This window comes from Podarcis muralis, chromosome 14, assembly GCF_964188315.1.
Source record: "Podarcis muralis chromosome 14, rPodMur119.hap1.1, whole genome shotgun sequence".
Classification (NCBI taxonomy): Eukaryota; Metazoa; Chordata; class Lepidosauria; order Squamata; family Lacertidae; genus Podarcis; species Podarcis muralis.
Genome location: NC_135668.1, coordinates 42,679,171 through 42,696,487, shown reverse-complemented (window position 1 = coordinate 42,696,487; position 17,317 = coordinate 42,679,171). Strand labels below are relative to the sequence as shown.

Sequence of the window (17,317 nt, the reverse complement as noted above, 5' to 3'; positions counted from 1 at the left end):
CTCACACACACACACACACACACACACACACACACACCACAGCAATTTAGGGCATCATTTTACAAAACTGGATGCGGATAAGCAAAACACTGATACCTCTTCTCACAAACAGTCCCCCAAATTCTTCTACTAGCTGTGGAGAGCCAGTCTACCCGCCTCTCATACATCCTCACCAGTCTGCCAAGCCGTTTCTGTAGATGCAATTCAAAACATAGTTGATGAGAAGATTACTTGCACATTTCAGACAACTGCTTCAGCAACCGTTCCATTCTTTAAGTACGCTCTTGGTTGTATGGGCCACATACACCTTTTCCCCCTCCATTCTTAACTGCCTCAAATAAATTAAAAACTCCCAGAACCAAAATGTAATAAGATAGACTTCACGCCAAGCATGATGCCTTGATAATAACTGCTTCCCTTTTCTTTGGGTGCCTCTTCCTATAGCAGTCCTGGTGTGTCTTCTGGTTCTGTGGTCACTTCCTGACAACCTGCTTACTGAGAGTTCACAGGAACATAGGAAGCTGTCTTATACCAAGCCAGGCCATTGGTCAATCTTGTTCAGTATTGCCTCCATTGATTGGCAGCAGCTCTCCATGGTTTCACAAAGGAGACATTCCCAGTCCTGCCTGGAGATGTTGGGGAGTGGATCCTGGACCTTCTGCATGCAAGGCATGTGATCTGCCGTTGAGTCTTACCCTTTGCTAGTGAGGAGAGTACTGAGCTAGATAGGCCAATGCAATATCAGGTAGCTCCCTACGTTCATCTTCAACCTGTGCACAAAGTTCACAGAGTGATTAGATGACAACAACTGTTTGTCAAGCCTTCATTCTGATTTGTTTGTGGGGAGGTTAGATGACATGTGCATCTTAGTCAAAACTGCACACAAAAAGAGTGGTTGGCTTAGATTAAACTGGAATGCCATTAACTCTGGCCGTGGGGATTCATGTCTAGGTCCTTCAGTCACCTGATAGTCATACAGTATGGGTGGATCAACGTGAATATTTTTAATCGTCCCATCATGCCATTCAAACTGGGTCATTGCTTTCTGAAACAAGGAGCGAGAGAGAGAGGCAGAGAGAGATAAAATTAATCATATGTTCCGGTAACAAGTCTGACAACCAAATCACCATTCCGGTGACAGTTTGCTTCAGGGTGGGCAAAGAATGGTACCTGATGGATGCCAACAACCAACAGAGCATGGGTGGCTAACCTGTGACCCTCTACAGCTGTTGTTGGACTACAACGCCCCTCATCTCTGGGCTGTTGGCCATGTGGGGTACGGGGTGTTGGACCACATGGCCTCCAGATTCTAATCTAAAACTCTTTACTTACCTCATGTAATGTGGACGATACCATTTTCTGAAGGACGGGCACAAATTCTTCCACAGGGGAGAAAGCATTGGGTGCCAAAACTTGATAAAGGCTTAATTTCCTGGCTGTAGCAAACAAGGAACCAAAAGGTAAATGAAAGGCCTGTTCAGGTGGATCAAGCAGGCTTCATTTCACATGGGACCTTTTGGCCAGGGATGGGAAAACCTCTGGTCCTGAGGCCAAATGCTTCTCTATTTGCCATATGGAACTTCCCACAGCCCTCACAGGCCTTACTTCACAGCCTAAGTATTTTTGCCTGGCTGGGATGCGTCACTGAACTCTAGTCGTGCCTCTTTCTTGCTTGGATGGAAAGGGGCAGGTGAGTGTATATGGAAACTACTCTACTGTACAAAGGTAACATCTTCATCTGTTGTGCCATCTATCTTTATTTCCCTGTGACCTTGCCCCACTAATTAATCCACGTGGAAACAGGCAGTGGCAACTAAAATCTCATCCCTGGGCTTCTCTCCAGGTCTTCTACTTAACATGGGATACGATCAGGCTAAAGCATTCATTAAACAACGTGTAGTAGACACAGAGTGCCAATTGGATCCACCAGGTACCTTGCCTCCTCTATGGCATATCTAACTAAAATCAAAGTCCCTAAACACCGAAGGGCTTTTACCCTGACTCAATGTCATGCCCTTCTCTAGGTTGTTATTGAAGGCAGATACAGGAAGATTGACTACCCAGAGAGACAATGCCCCTGTGACTCAGGACAAATCGAAAAGGTAGAGCATGTCCTCCTCTAGTGCCTGTATTACAGAGACATTCGTACTAGCCTGATTTCCCCATTACTTCATAAGCACCCAGGGTGAACAGGACAATTTTACATCTCCCTGCTGCTCTCGGATACTGATCCTGATGCAATTTATAGTGTTGCTAGGTTATACACAGCAGCACTCGAGATTCGTAGGAGGATGACCTGTGCCACAAATCGGCTTTAATGAACATATCAGAGTGCTCAGTAAATGATAGTTAAAGCCTTTATAGATCAGCCTTTTGTGCTCCTCCACACCCGCCCAATGTTCCTGACCCTTCTTCTGGATTCTTTTAGCTGCTTTTAAATTCTTATAGACTTTTACATTCACCTTGTGTTTTAATACCTTTTAGCTTTCTAAAGAGCTTTTTAGATATTAAATGCTGGTCTATGACTGTAATAAAGATTTGTTGTTGTGGTTGTGCCATCCATGTTTGCCACCACTGGCAAATGGACCTCAGAACATTGCCTAGAAGGGAATACGATTCTCAGGCTGAAGAAGGTTTCCCACACCCAACCCTTGCCCTTCCAGTCTACTTTACCTTTTAGTCCATTCATTTTTAACCATTCAGCCGAGGTTTGGGCCGAAAAGCTTGGGATTTGTATTGCAAGAGGACACTCATGCTTTGGCGGCTTTGGCAGGGAGGTTTCAGAGGGAAGCTTCAAACACTCCATTGAACCCTAAATAAAGATATTTAAAATCTCATCTACAAAATCCTGCATTTCCATTTCGTCTCCTCCAAACGCCCCAAAGCTGAGAACATATTAATGGAACATTTAAAAAGGCATTCCAATCTACTTATCTCTTTCCTACATTTTTTCAATTGTCCACTCCCTAAGATCAAGGGTAGACAACACAGTCCTCCAGATATTGCAGAAATATATTCCCAATAAAGAACCACACTCATTAAAAATATGTAGCATTGATCAAAATATCCACATTCAGGGGCAATATGCCTTTTGGTTATTGCAAGTTGCTGGGCCACAACAGCAGAAAGGGGTTATTGTCTTTAGGTGTTCTGGGGGTGACAGGCTGGCTTCTGTAAGCTGATGGATTCTGACCTAGACATGTCTTTGGTCTGATCCTGCAGGGTTTTTATGTTCCTAGGCACCAGCATAATTTCCACAGTTGCACCCCAGCCTCTCTCATTGGAAAAAAAAAAAAGATTGTCACAATACATACAGCAAACACATCAAGGCTTTTCTTTTTTCATATGTAAAAAAAGTGCAGACCACATGTTCTCAACTGTGTGGAATATTTTTTAAAGGCACTAACAACCTCGCCTCAGTCTCTCAAAATCCCAAGCAGACGCCTTCCACAAAACGTTGAAACAAAAGAACTTTTTAAAAAGGCTTTACAAATATAGGTAAAAGAAAGGTTTAGATTGTGAGGCTGAGGACAGAGACTGTCTTATCGTTGACAATCGTAAGCCGCCATTCGTGAGACTTTTTTGGCTGAAGCGAGGGATACCCTAGCTGTTTTTAAGATAATAAAATAAAATGAGTAGAGAGCTCTGATTTGACTCAGGACTCATCAGAACTATTTACATAATGGTATCACTACAATACGTTTCTCTGTGGCTGAACACTAATTAGATGTCCAGCAGCTTTTTTAGATCTACTGGTCTTTTTAAAATAAAACAGCTGGTTAAATGAGATAAGGTACTTACTTGTTTCATTACGTTAAAAAGTGTGTCACCCATCCTCCCCTGGTAGATTTCATTTATGATGTTGAGCAACTCCTTGGCCTTTTGGCGTTCAAGAAGGATCAGTTGAATATCAGTGCTGTCACAATTCTGATCACGCAACAGAATTAAAAAGCCAATCAGATTTACTCTTCATTGCTTGCGGGTATACTGTCTTAGCGACCTTTTATTATTATTTATTTAAAGCATTTTTCTTTTCTTTTTTGTTGATACAATCCCCTAGCAGTTAACAGACACAGGAAACTCTGACTAAGAGGTTAATTTTAAAATGGCAACATGTAAAGTGACGAATGCTAAAACAGACGCTAAAATTCTGCAAGCAGCAGCAGCTTCAAAATAAAGGTGGAGGAAAGAGTGAGTGAACCAAAAATGAATTACCAAAAGCCTGGCAGGCTTTAATGCAATCAGCCCCCAATTATCTGAAAGAGCACCTCCTTCCTTATAGACAAACCCAGAGATTAAGATCAGTGAAAGAGATCCTCTTAGAGATTGAGTGGGGATGGTGGCTCATGAAGTAGCCTCAGACTCCGCAAATTGTATTTAGTTATACATTAAAGGTAAAGGTAAAGGGACCCCTGACCATTAGGTCCAGTCGTGGCTGACTCTGGGGTTGCAGCGCTCCTCTCGCTTTACTGGCCGAGGGAGTTGGCGTACAGCTTCCAGGTCATGTTGCCAGCATGACTAAGCTGCTTCTGGCGAACCAGAGCAGCGCACGGAAACACCGTTTACCTTCCCGCCAGAGCGGTACCTGTTTATCTACTTGCACTTTGACGTGCTTTCGAACTGCTAGGTTGGCAGGAGCAGGGACCGAGCAATGGGAGCTCACCCCGTCACAGGGATTCGAACTGCTGACCTTCTGATCGGCAAGTCCTAGGCTCTGTGGTTTAACCCACAGCGCCACCCGCGCCCTCAGTTACACATTAACACTTATTTATATAGCACCATCAACGTACTTGTCTCAACTGCTTTTCAAGCCATCCAAGTTGGTTGTCATCCACTCTGCACAGGTGGCCATTGCTGCATGACATGTCTGTGGTGGGTTCAGGGAATACGCCATGTTCCAGCACAGCTGGGGAAGGTGATGGTCACCTGGAGCTGCCTGCCTCCAGCCATGTTGAGCTCTCAGGTAAGAGCAGGCAGTGCCCGCTTTGCCAATCAAAGGCAGGGGCTTGGGGGCTGCGACCCCTGGCCTATTTAAGGGGATAGTCAGGTACAGGCCACCCTCTTGGCACTCTTATGAGCTCATAAAGAAGTTTCCTGTCCACTTCTATAACCTTATGAGTGGGCGAGGCAATCACGAAGCACTTTGCTAACAACAATGTTTTAAAATAGTGTAATTGTCCAAGTGAGGAGTGACCTACCTCTCTCTTTGAGGAGTAACAGTGATAATAGCCTCCCACATCTTCTGCTATGCTTCTTACCACACCCTGCATAGATTGCATCAAAGAAAATGGTTGAGTGCAGAACGCCTGCATAAATCCCCATATTCACTAAACCTAGGGTTGCCATACATCTGGACATAGCCAGTATTCAGCCCTCTTAAACAGTGTCTGGGCGGAAAGCACTGAAATGTCTGGGAAATGGCAGCCCCCAAAAAGTTCAACTAACAAACAATGAGAAGGGGTGAGTGTTTCTTTGTTGTTGCTCACCTAACTATGGCATCAAAAACAGCCCTGCACTTGTAGGCATAACCACATAACGAACATAATGTGTAGCTGGGTCCTTAGTGTGCTTCAGTAAGACTCAAGTAGTGAAAGAAGGAACATAGAAAGTTGTCTTATACTAGATGAAATTTGCCGCCTAGCTCAGCCTTGTCTCCAGGCTAGGGATGGGCAAATCTATGCAATTTTGCCTAAGAGACACATTTTTTGCAAAGCAATTTCCCCTTATGCAATGGTTTTTTAACACAATATCCACCGATATGTGCATTTTCCAGCACACTAGTATATGAATTTTTGTACACATTTCTTTGTTGAAGAAATGCATTGAACTGCGCTTTGATTCGCATATTGCTTTGGGAAGTGTGAATTAAGGAGGTTGGCCTATAAAAATGAACTGACTCGAATTTCTCCCTCATTCACAGCTGGAGAGCTTCTACCATGTCAGCTGTGCTTCCCTGATCCTTTTAAGTAGAGACAGACCAACCAGAGGCTGAACCTGAGACCGTCTTGACTCAAAGCATACGCGTTGCCCTAGAGCTACGCTACCCTCCCCAGACAAACTTACAGGAGGAACTTGATTGCTACAGTCATATGTGACAGTGTGGACCAACAGCTTTCTCCCCACGGTACATTCCTGGATATACTCAGACAATATTTCCGAGGCTTGATCTGGGCTGGTTTGGGAAGGGTGGCGGGAGGAAAAACACACACATGAATATCAAACACAGGGTGGATCCCTAGAAAAGGGAGGAAGAACCTGTGGCCCTCCGGATACAGATACTGCTACAATTCACATCATCACCCCCTGAGACCATTGGCCATGTTGGCTGGGGCTTGCGGAAGCTGCGTACACTGCGTACCAGGCATCCCCAAACTCGGCCCTCCAGATGTTTTGGGACTACAATTCCCAGCTTCCCTGACCAGTGGTCCTGTTAGCTGGGGGTGATGGGAGTTGTAGTCCCCAAATGTCTGGAGGGCTGAGTTTGGGGGTGCCTACAATAAAAATTTAAAGCTCCCCCGCAAAGGATTCTGGGACCTGTAATTTGAGTGCCTCTCTGTGGAGGAAGTAACTCTGTGAGGAATAAATGACAGTTCCCAACATTCTTGGGGATGTGCAGATATATGCTATAAAACAGGGGTCAGCAAACTTTTTCAGCAAGGGGCTGGTCCACTGTCCCTCAGACCTTGTGGGGGGCCGGACTATATTTTTTTTGGGGGGGGGGGATGAACGAATTCCTATGCCCCACAGATAACACAGAGATGCATTTTAAATAAAAGCACACATTCTACTCAGGTGAAAACATGCTGATTCCTGGTCCGTCCATGGGCTGGATTTAGAAGGCGAATGAGCGGGATCTGGCCCCCAGGCCTTAGTTTGCCTACCCATGCTATAAAAGGTAAAAATGTACTTTTAAGCTTTAAGTGTATGGCATGTGTGAATCTAGTGTCCATCAACAGCTGGAGAACCACATTATCCCAGTCCTGCAATATTTGGGGCTTTTAGACTTAAGAAGAAGAAGAGGAGGAGAGTGGGAAAAGTGATAAACTTGTGCATGATGTGGGGACAGTGTAAAGATAGACATGTTCCTCCCTTACTTATACTAGAACTGAGTATAGGAATTTAAATAATACAGGTGAAAAAGCAAAGTGGTGCTAAGGAAATTGCTCTACCAGAGCAAGCATTTCTGCCTGATGGAATGATCTTCCCTCCCCACCCACCCCTGAAATGAATGCAACAAATTCATTCATTTCAATGGGTCTACTCTGAACAGGACTCACATTGGATACAGCCTAAAAGACAGTGTCTTGCCATGTATTCGGACAGATGACCTACCAGCTTCCTACCACAATCACCAGTGAATTCAGTTCTTTTACTGTAAGGGCTTTCTTCAGTGCTTTGAGTAAATTGCAGCCACCGCTGGGTTTGAGATTTAGCACCCATTGCCTTGCTTCATCTAAACTAAAGGGGGAAAACAATAATTTGAAAGTGGAATCTATTGTACATCAATTAGATACTAGCAAAAGAAGTATGATAGGCAGGCAAGATGAAATAAACGGGCAACACGCAATGCCCCCAGGGTGCACATCACACCCCCAGGACAGGCACCAGCCACGCCCACGCCTGTTCTCCACTCCGGGGGCTGCAGCATGTTGTTCCGCCACTGTTGTGAATGACCACTTCAGAGGCCTTTCTGGCTAAAAGGCAGCCTAGAAATAAACTCTAATAATAACAGTGTTGGTCTTCGAAAGGCCTTTCAATTAGGAAGGACAAAACTCTCCCCCCTCCCAACATAAACTTATGGAATTTTCAGCCACAAAGAATGTTGCTGACCAATGGTCTGTACGGCTTGAAAGTGGAATTAGAAAAATTCATGGAAGTGATGTCTTCTCTAAAGCTGTCACCACAGTTAAGTGGAACCTTCATGTCATGTAGCTCAGTGGCAGAGGATATCTGCTTTGTGTGCAGAAGATTCCAGGTTCTATTCCTTGCTAAATATAATTGTTTAATTGTACACTGAAATGGAGAATGCCAGTATGCATGTTGCCGAAAGGGTTTTACATTGGAAAATTTCACTGAAGCATACTGAAGCTCTCTCAGCTTCTGATATTTAACTGTTGGTGTTCTCTGCTAGCTCTCATGTGAGTGTTTAACCCAGGGGTGGGCAAGGTTTACCTTGCCTGGGCCGGTTCACTCCAGCGGAGATCCCTCCGTGGGCTGGATCATGCGTGTGCGCCCGTGATTTCCGGCATCTGCGCAGACACGGTTCCCAGTGCCATGGAAGTGAGTCCCCAAGCCGCACCGCACCGGTTTAGCACAGCGCGTGGGGACTCACCGAGCAGGCGTCTCAGTTCAGGGGCGGCCCGTGGGCCGCTTGTGGCCCATGGGTCTTAGGTTGCTGACCCCTGGTTTAACCTTAGAACAGGCGATTAAGGTACAATGGTACCTTGGGTTACAGACGCTTCAGGCTACAGGCGCTTCAGGTTACAGACTCAGCTAACCCAGAAATAGTACCTAAGGTTAAGAACTTTGCTTCAGGATGAGAACACAAATTGCGCAGTGGCGGCACAGCAGCAGCAGGAGGCCTCATTAGCTAAAGTGGTACCTCAGGTTAAGAACAGTTTCAGGTTAAGAACGGACCTCCAGAATGAATTAAGTTCTTAACCCGAGGTACCACTGTATTCAATTGCACATCTCCATTTTGAAAGGGAGTTGCCTTTACCTTTTGTTCCCAGGCACAGGGAGAGGAAAGATGTGATAATGAAGCCTCTCCAAGAGCTGCGTAGCCTTAGGCTGCATGCAGGCTAATGTAAGCTATGGGAGAGACAGAGCTTTGATTTCTGCTCTGATCGTAATTATGCTATCTAAGAAGAAGAATCTATGTATGGACAAATATATGCTCTACACAACTTTCTGGCTGTATCATTGATGTTTTTGTACCTGTTTTGAAGAAGTTCTGGTTAGTAAAGCTTTGAGTCATAATTATGGGTCTGGACAACTTTTATTTCAAAAGGAGTCAGCTTTTATGCATCCATTTGCTTCATGCTGCACCATATTAATATCTGCAATATCCCTGGCAGTTAGTGGAGATAGCTTTAGAAGAGGATTAGACATGGAGGCTAAAAGGCTATTAATGGCTATGAGCCACAATATTCTCCCTCCACTGCTTTTGAATGCCAATTTCTGGGTATCATAAATGGGGAGAGTGTGCTGTTGTACGCAGGCTTCCTATGGGTATCTGGTGCAAGATGCTAGACTAGATGGGCCTCTGGCAGGATCTAATAGGACTCTTTTTATGTTCCTACTAAAGGAACCCAGAGTGGCATACAGCACAATCATAAACCCATACAGTATAAGAAGAACAACTAGCAACCATTATCTGAAAAAAAACCCCAATATATAATATAACCAAGACCAACACACACACATAAATACTTTAGAGCCAAGCAACTCACTTACACCTTCTCGTCGATAAATCTTGGCTTCTCCCAAAGTAATGAAATATTGGTACCAAATGAAAGGAAGTATAACTTCTTCGTGTAAAGCAGCTGCTCATCTATTACAGACTTAAGCAGAAAACAAAAGGTGGCAATTAGCTGCTTGCCAAGCTATATAGCAAGCCTAAATCAAGCTCTACACTAAGCTGAAGTTGTCTTATTTCTTTTCCTACATTCATATCCTGCTATCATAGAACCCAAGAGAGCATCCATGTGGCTCTGAAATGGTCACCCACCCAGACACAGACCAAACAGACTTTCACATTGATGGTAGGTTACATGCCTTCAGGCCAGCTCTCTCCAACATAGTGCCTTCCAGATGTTCCAGGCTACAAGTCGGTCAACCCCAGCCAGCACTAGGGCCCGTGGAATTTTTAAGCCAAAACATCTGGAGAGCACCAGGTTGGTGAAGACCATACCCTGGCACTAGTATATTTTGTTTATGACAGCTCCATACACTGAAAATGAGTAAAACCTATGAACAGTGACCAATGCCAATCCCTTTTGACTCTCCTCCCTCTGCTAGCTTTTCTGCTCTGCTTTAGTTTGCCCTTTTTGTTTTTATGCTTGCATTTGATATAAAAAGGAAAAAGTCAAGAAAAATATTAGTACTTAAAACCAAAAAGATTATCAGGGATGCCCCCTGAAGAAGACTTTGAATTCTTAACTCCAACCCTTCTTCCCCACAGATCAGCTTGTCATGTTGTCATTTTCTAGTTGGGAAAATAAAAAAAATTCAACCCCATCTTGGTGTTAAGCCTGAATGAAATTAATCTCTGCCTACTCACAAACACAACAGCTACAGTTGCTGAACAGAATTTTGTATCCTAGAAGAAGCTGCCTGCTGCCTGACAACAAGAAATGAACTAATAAATATATCAACTGAAGATTGGAAATACTGAATGAAAATTAAACATACTGCATTCGAGAAGTTCGTTAACGAAGCCATACACAACTACAACCCGAAAATAAGAAAGATGCTAAATTTAAATTCATGTTAAATTTGTCTGATCATGATTGTGAGACTTTTTTTTTTTTTTACTACAAGAGTTATATAGATTGTGTTCACTCTCACCAAGAATTAAGTGTCTCGCTTCTCAAAAAATACACCGCCACCCATTTCAATTCCCAGGGGAAAGAAACTGCCAGAAAGGAAATGTGGCAGTTGGTTAAATAATTATATGCAACTGCAGCATATAAACATCACCTGTCCATCGATAGAGCAAGGTAGCTCACATTATCTAAATCCAGTGAGGCATGATATAAAAAGGCCAATACTCAGGGCTATATCCAGTGTTTGTCCTACTTAAGTATAGGCCTTTCAAAATTAATTGTCATGACTAGTTTGGGTTGATTAATTTCAATGGTTATATAAAACTAAGTTCTCCTCATCCATTAGGATTAATGAACGTAAGTTAGTAATGTCCATTTATTTCAATGGGTCTACTAAAACTCATTTGAATACAGTACAACCATATATTTCCCTACTCAGGCCTCAAAGATACAGGCTGATAAAAATGTGAAGGAAATTAGACAAAAAGGCAGTGACTTGCCCAAGGCTTCCTACAGAGCATCATAGCCAATCGAAACCACATTTCGCCAGCCCAAAATGCTACCCACAAGTACATCATCATCTCTGATATTAAGAGTTAGCAAGTGCTTCAATAACATTTACCAGAAGATCTCTTTGGAAATCCTGCAGTCTCGGTCCACAGTTTACATCTGATGTGTCAATCAGAACTCCAACTTTATCCCCACGGATCATACCAAATATCTACAAGGGGGAGAAAAAACAAAACAAAAGGAATGTTAAGGGGTGGCTCCCTGTGATCCAGCACCAGGAGTGAACCAAGAGAGTGCTGTTGGATGCTCCCATTGGGATAGTGCATTTTTGGGATCACATGGGTTGAGGTTTCACACACAAGGGGTTCCCAAACACACATGTCTATTAGACCCCATATTAACAGGGTACTGATTTGAAGGGAAATATAATAAGAATGGAAACCGTTAACAATTTTTAGGAGAGAGGAAATTGCTCAAAAGACTTCGAGACTTGGAGTCCAGCATGGCCCTTGGTCATGGACGATGGGCGATAGAGATCAGCAATATCTGGAGAGCCACAAGACCCTCACCACAGCTTTACATGAACAAATTGTGCACAGTACCTTCCTGCTATCCTGCAGCAGCCACTCAATGCGTCTGTCATAGAGAGCAATAGTTCTGTGGGTGGGTGGGAAACAGAAGAAATGCAGTTAGTGCAATAAAAATTGTAAGATATTGCAATGGTGTTAAGAGATGAAGTTCTGCCTTTCTTATTCTAAATTCAAGTGGGAGAACATAAGATAGGGTTACCCGACGTCCCCGGATTGGCAAATCTGTCCCCGGACAAATTCCATCCCCGGAATGTCCCCAGATTTGCAAATCTGTCCCTGGGAAACATGGCAGCGGCAGCCTCAGCAGCCCAGAGCCAGCCTGGTAGCAGACTGCTGTCTGCTGCTACCGCCACCACTGCCGAAGGGGAACCAGGGATGTCTGGCAGTACAGATCTCCTGCCCCCTTCCCCCTTTGTTTTGACTGATGGGGAGGCTCGGGAGTTGTGGGCGGGCGGCTGTTGCCCAGGAGGGGCGCAAGGCGCATGGTTTCTCTGCCGGGCAAGGTGCAAAGCCCTTCTTTCGCACCCTGTGAAACATAAATGCACAGTTTTTTAAAACTGGGCAACGGTGCACCACGCGCCCATGACTCCTGAGCCTCCCCCAATCTCCTGCCCTCTTCCCCCTTTGTTTTGACAGATTGGGGAAGGCTCAGGAGCCATGGGCAGGCAGCCATTGCCCAGTTTTTTAAAACCTCTGCACATTTGTGTTTCACAGGGTGCGAAAGGAGGTCTTTGCACCTTTATACAATACGGATGTGTGCTTGGGCCAAGGGTCTTTTGCCTCACCATCCCCACTACTGACTCCCTGTTGCTACTCAGCTTCCAAAAAAAAAGGGGGGGTCACCGGATTCATTGAAAAAAATCTGGTAACCATAACATAAGAGGTCGTAGCTTCTTCACTGGTGGCGCTAGTGGAATGCCCTCCCTTGCTGAAATGCGAGAGGCTGTATCCATATTGGCATTCCACCAGTTTCTGCACACACACAGAGGAAACATGGAAACGTGGGTAAGCTGCCCTGTATCAGGTCAGACCGCTGGGTCCATATAGCTCAGTATTGTCTATAATGACTAGCAGCAACTCTCTAGTGTTTCAGACAAGTCATCCCCAGCCCTTCCTGGAGAGGCTGGGGATTGAACCTGCAACCTTTCCCATGCAAGGCAGATACTCTATCACTGAGCTACAGCCCTTCCCCAGCTGCAATCCTTCCCCTGAACTTGAACTTCCTGATCTAATTTTTCGAATTGTATTTTAACTGTTTCAATAGTGATGCTTTCTAACTGGCTTGCCTTAGCATATATTTTAGGTACAGGTGTTTTCAGATGCTCTGACTGGTTTGTTTTATTGTGCGACCTTATTATATTTGGGTTTTATAAATTGATTCTGTACTTGTAAATCACCCAGGCTGTGTACACACTAAACCTTTAAAGCATATTCAAAACACTTTCTTTCTCTCAAAGGAAACTGTGGTTTCTCCCTCACAGAGTTACGATTCCCAGCAAGCCTTAACAAACTACAGTGCCCAGAATTCTTTCCCAGAAACCTTCTTTTGTATGCACTGTTGAGATTTCATTTCCTTCGCACCTTTCCTCTTATTGGTGCCTTCTGTCTGGTTTCTTTAGTTGTCCATCTAGCCCAATATTGTCAATTGGCAACGGCTCTCACATTGTTTTCATTTGTGACACAAGACCAGAGGCCATATTATTAACTTTCTTTTTTTAAAAAATCCCACAGTTGGTGGCCAAAAAACTGCTTAATTAATTAAAGACACCAGAACTTCACAAAAGGGATCAGCAGTGTATGCGCATGCATTTTAATTAATGGCTATTTGGAAATAAAGCATAATGAAATGAATAGAGAGGCAGAGGGGTCAGCTGCAAAAGCAAGGCAGGTCATCTCGCTCAATTTACTCACTGAGGATAAATTTAATTCCACCTTGGCAGGGTCACTGTTTGAAAATAAAGATATATTGACACCAAAAGAAAGATAGCGCTTAGTAAAACGTTTTAGAGATCAGGGCCATTCTGATTTCATCCTTGCAAATAATAATTTTACAACCATTTCTAGGATGGTTGGAGAAAACTCAGCATTCTTTCATGAGCCTCACAAGGTTGTCAAGACTGGACTTGAGTTGGCAGGCTCTGATGGAAGAGGAGGAGGAGGAGGAAGAAACAGGGCTGAATTGTGAGAGTCTATGGTAGGAGGGTGGCACTGTGGGTTAAACCACAGAGCCTAGGACTTGCCGATCAGAAGGTCAGCGGTTCGAATCCCCATGACGGGGTGAGCTCCTGCTGCTCGGTCCCTGCTCCTGCCAACCTAGCAGTCCAAAAGCACGTCAAAGTGCAAGTAGATAAATAGGTACTGCTCCGGCGGGAAGGTAAACGTAAATGAAGGTACCTTCCAGTGGGAAGGTAAATGAAGGTAAACATTTCCGTGTGCTGCTCTGGTTCTCCAGAAGCGGCTTAGTCATGCTGGCCACATGACCCGGAAGCTGTACGCCAGCTCCCTTGGCCAATAAAGGGAGATGAGCACCACAACCCCAGAATCGGCCATGACTGGACCTAATGGTCAGGGGTCCCTTTACCTTTACCTAAGGTAGGAGGACAGGGTTAATGCCCTTTCCACCTTGACTCCAGTCACTTCAGGGATGCTGGCTCTCCCCTCTGACCTTCCTGAGGAGTGGGAAGCCTCAGCGAAGGATCGGGAGGGCTCTGATCAGCCAGTGAGGGAGACCAAATAGGAGGCAGCAGTGAGTGATGAGGAGTCTGTGCAGGAGAGTGCGGTCTTGTCACCTAGAACTGCCACTGCAGATGAGAGCAGGCCCGCCCACCCTAACAGAGTGCACACTTAGAACCCTGATATTTCCATAACGCATGAGAAACTCACGAGTGTGCTATGCCTTGTCTGTAAAAGCTTGGCAGGAGGGGGGAGAGATTTGTTGGGACATCTTTGATGCTTCTTGCTAGTTCTGAACTCCTTGCCCAGGTCCTGAACTCCTGGATCATGACTCTTGAGCACTGTATCTGCTGCTGAGCCTGTACCATTACTTGCCTAAATAAATATCTATTTCTTACTTCCAGTTAAGAGCTTCTGTTTGCATGCGCTGGGTGGGAGCCAGGACTCATTCACCAGAAACTAGTCTGAAACGAGCTTTTTGTTTTATTCAAAGCTAACTGCGGCCCTCAAATTTTATCATTAAAACTTGTTAAAATTTAATTGTTTAGAAAACAGAACACTCTCCCTTCCTGCGGTTTCTAGCCCCAGGAATTCAACAGCATACTGCTTCTGATCATGGAGGGGGAGCCTAGGCATTGTGGTAGCCACTGATCGTCTTTCCCCCCTGTGAATATTTCTAATCCTCTTTTTAAAGCCATCCAAGTTAAGACCATCACTGCCTCTTGTGGAAGCTCAGAGAACAACAACACGTTCCCAAAACTCAGAGAAAGGTCTGTAAAGGGGAAGGAAACTGTGGATCAGACTCCTTGCCCATTTAATCTCGTGTTCTCTGCTCTGAATGGGCACCAGCTCTCTGGGTTCTCAGTCAGAGAATGCCTTTCCTGCTATCTGATTCTATCTGGAAAGGCCTGGGGATTGGAGCTGGGACCTTCTGCCAGGAGCGGAACTGTTGAGGATTTCCATTCCACCTTAAGGAGCAGACGTGTGGAACTGTTGCGTGTCACATGTCTGTTTACATTCCAGCACAGCTTGCTGGGAACTTCGGTTGTGTGTATTGCTTTTGTTTTTCCCGGTCTCTCTGAGAAGACGAAGAAAGAGTCAACATGTTTCTTTGTCCTGATTTATGATTAATAAATCTGTAGTTGTGGCATGCTTTCACAAGCCTCACGCCTATTCTGTGTGCACAGTTTGATCTGCTGATAGTGTGCCCTGGCTTTGAAGCCCGGGTCGCTGATTTACGTCGGAGCAGAGGCCGATGGGTCTTCGCAGCAGGACGGCTGGAAGGAGACAGCCCAGCTGGGGCTAGCCAGCTGGCCTTTCAGCCCTCTGCATGTCGACAAGAACAACTGGTTTGGTCGCACCAGGCACAGAGCTTTGAGGGTGCTGCAACAATGATTCAGAATGGAAGGCGAGAGGGTGAGGGGGCTGAATTTCAGCATTGCACATTGCATAGGTAAAATTTGAGGCCTCAAGGTCTGCCACTGCTTCTACATTCCAGTCGGAGGAGTTAGCACTATCCCAAAATGGATGTTGCATGGGAAGGTTATGTCAGTTTCAGCTCTTTGTTTCTCATTTTTCCAATCTTAAATTCAGTTCCCCACATTTTCTGCAGCAATTTGCATTAAAAAAAAAATACACTACAGACAATATTGAGTTTTTATGCACATTTCCTCCTAAAGTTGTTTGATTGGAGAACCCCATTGCAAAATCTGGATACATGTGAATCTCACAGAATGGCTGTGTTTAGGTTCTCATATTGTTTTGGAAAATGTGGATTTGATTGATATGGCTTTAGATGCAAACTGAACTGCATTTCTCCCCCATTCCTAGATTTGACCATAAACAGATGCAAACCAGAGAGGGGACACGTTTCTGGGGATACTTACTTACGCAACTCAGATTCAAAATAGTTAACAGACTCCTTAGTAAATTCAATACTCTCTGTTGGATCATCTGGATTTCTAAAAAGGAAACATCGAAAAATGGATGAAAAGAGCAGACATGACCAGCTTGGAACAACATGACCTCATACTTACATCACAATGCTGCCCTTCTTCATTAGATCGTCGAATGAGAGTTGCATGGGTTTTAAACCATAGACTTGAATCCATTCATCTGTGGACTTCAACCCAGCAAACAGCATTGCTGTATCCTTAAGTCTCTGTTGACCAAATGAGAAAAAGGGGAGTCAAGAAAAAGCCATTCGGGGACGAAAAGCATGCACTTCAAGTTGTCAGAGCACATGGCTGTAGCAAGGATTTACTTTAGCACCACTTGTTTGTTACCCAGGGGAGGGAACACCTTTTAAATAAAAACAAGGAAGCAAGAGAATGACAGCAAGCCCAACAGATCCAGCAGGAACCCGGTTTATTAAAGTCATTGCAACAGGACAACCTTGCTAACCGGTTGTTCAGCAGAAATATTTGTTAGAAAAGATTGCCACGAGACACATAAGAACAAAACTTATATAGCAGTTTCAAACACAGCATGCAAAGTCATAAAGATAGGGGGAAAACTGAAGGGCAAACTACAGAGATATCAAGTACTAGAAAACAAGACTGAAGCTGGAAAAGTACATTGAGGGAGGGGGAAAACATCAGCTCTTTAGGACCTCAGAGATTTCTATTGTCTGGTGGCTAAACAACTCACTAATCAATAATAGCTCAGACTTCACTTACTGTCTAAAAACACTGACAGGTGGGAGCAGTCAGTCCAACTCCCACCCTTCCTCTCAAAGGAGCCCAAGGGAGGAAACAGTAAGTGATTAAAAAATAAAACAATTCCAATACAGATTGGGAAAGATCTCAATTTAAAAGAGTTGTTGGAGACACCAAAAAGACAACAGAGATGGGACCTTTCTCATATTCCAGAAGAAGGTGTTTCAGTGGGTTGGTGCCACCACATGAAAGGCCCTGTTCCTATGTTGTTTGCAACAGACCTCTACTGTTTCTACCATCCATGAAGAGCAGGAGATGAGTGCACATAATACAGATATTG

The 17,317-nt window shown here is 44.4% G+C and overlaps 1 protein-coding gene across 1 annotated transcript in view; it reads right to left on the bottom strand.

Moving 5' to 3' along the window:
* Window positions 1-17,317, bottom strand: part of VWA3A (von Willebrand factor A domain containing 3A) — a 53,232-nt gene that overhangs the window by 28,859 nt on the left and 7,056 nt on the right. The window contains exons 6-18 of the mRNA XM_028705345.2: window positions 16,357-16,481; window positions 16,207-16,281; window positions 11,660-11,714; window positions 11,170-11,268; window positions 9,457-9,563; window positions 7,333-7,458; window positions 6,064-6,172; window positions 5,199-5,264; window positions 3,802-3,927; window positions 2,674-2,812; window positions 1,333-1,436; window positions 965-1,045; window positions 97-191 (exon numbers count right to left, since the gene is read on the bottom strand). Coding sequence (XP_028561178.2) covers window positions 97-191; window positions 965-1,045; window positions 1,333-1,436; window positions 2,674-2,812; window positions 3,802-3,927; window positions 5,199-5,264; window positions 6,064-6,172; window positions 7,333-7,458; window positions 9,457-9,563; window positions 11,170-11,268; window positions 11,660-11,714; window positions 16,207-16,281; window positions 16,357-16,481 — 1,307 coding nt within the window. The remainder of the gene's footprint in view (window positions 1-96; window positions 192-964; window positions 1,046-1,332; window positions 1,437-2,673; window positions 2,813-3,801; window positions 3,928-5,198; window positions 5,265-6,063; window positions 6,173-7,332; window positions 7,459-9,456; window positions 9,564-11,169; window positions 11,269-11,659; window positions 11,715-16,206; window positions 16,282-16,356; window positions 16,482-17,317) is intronic.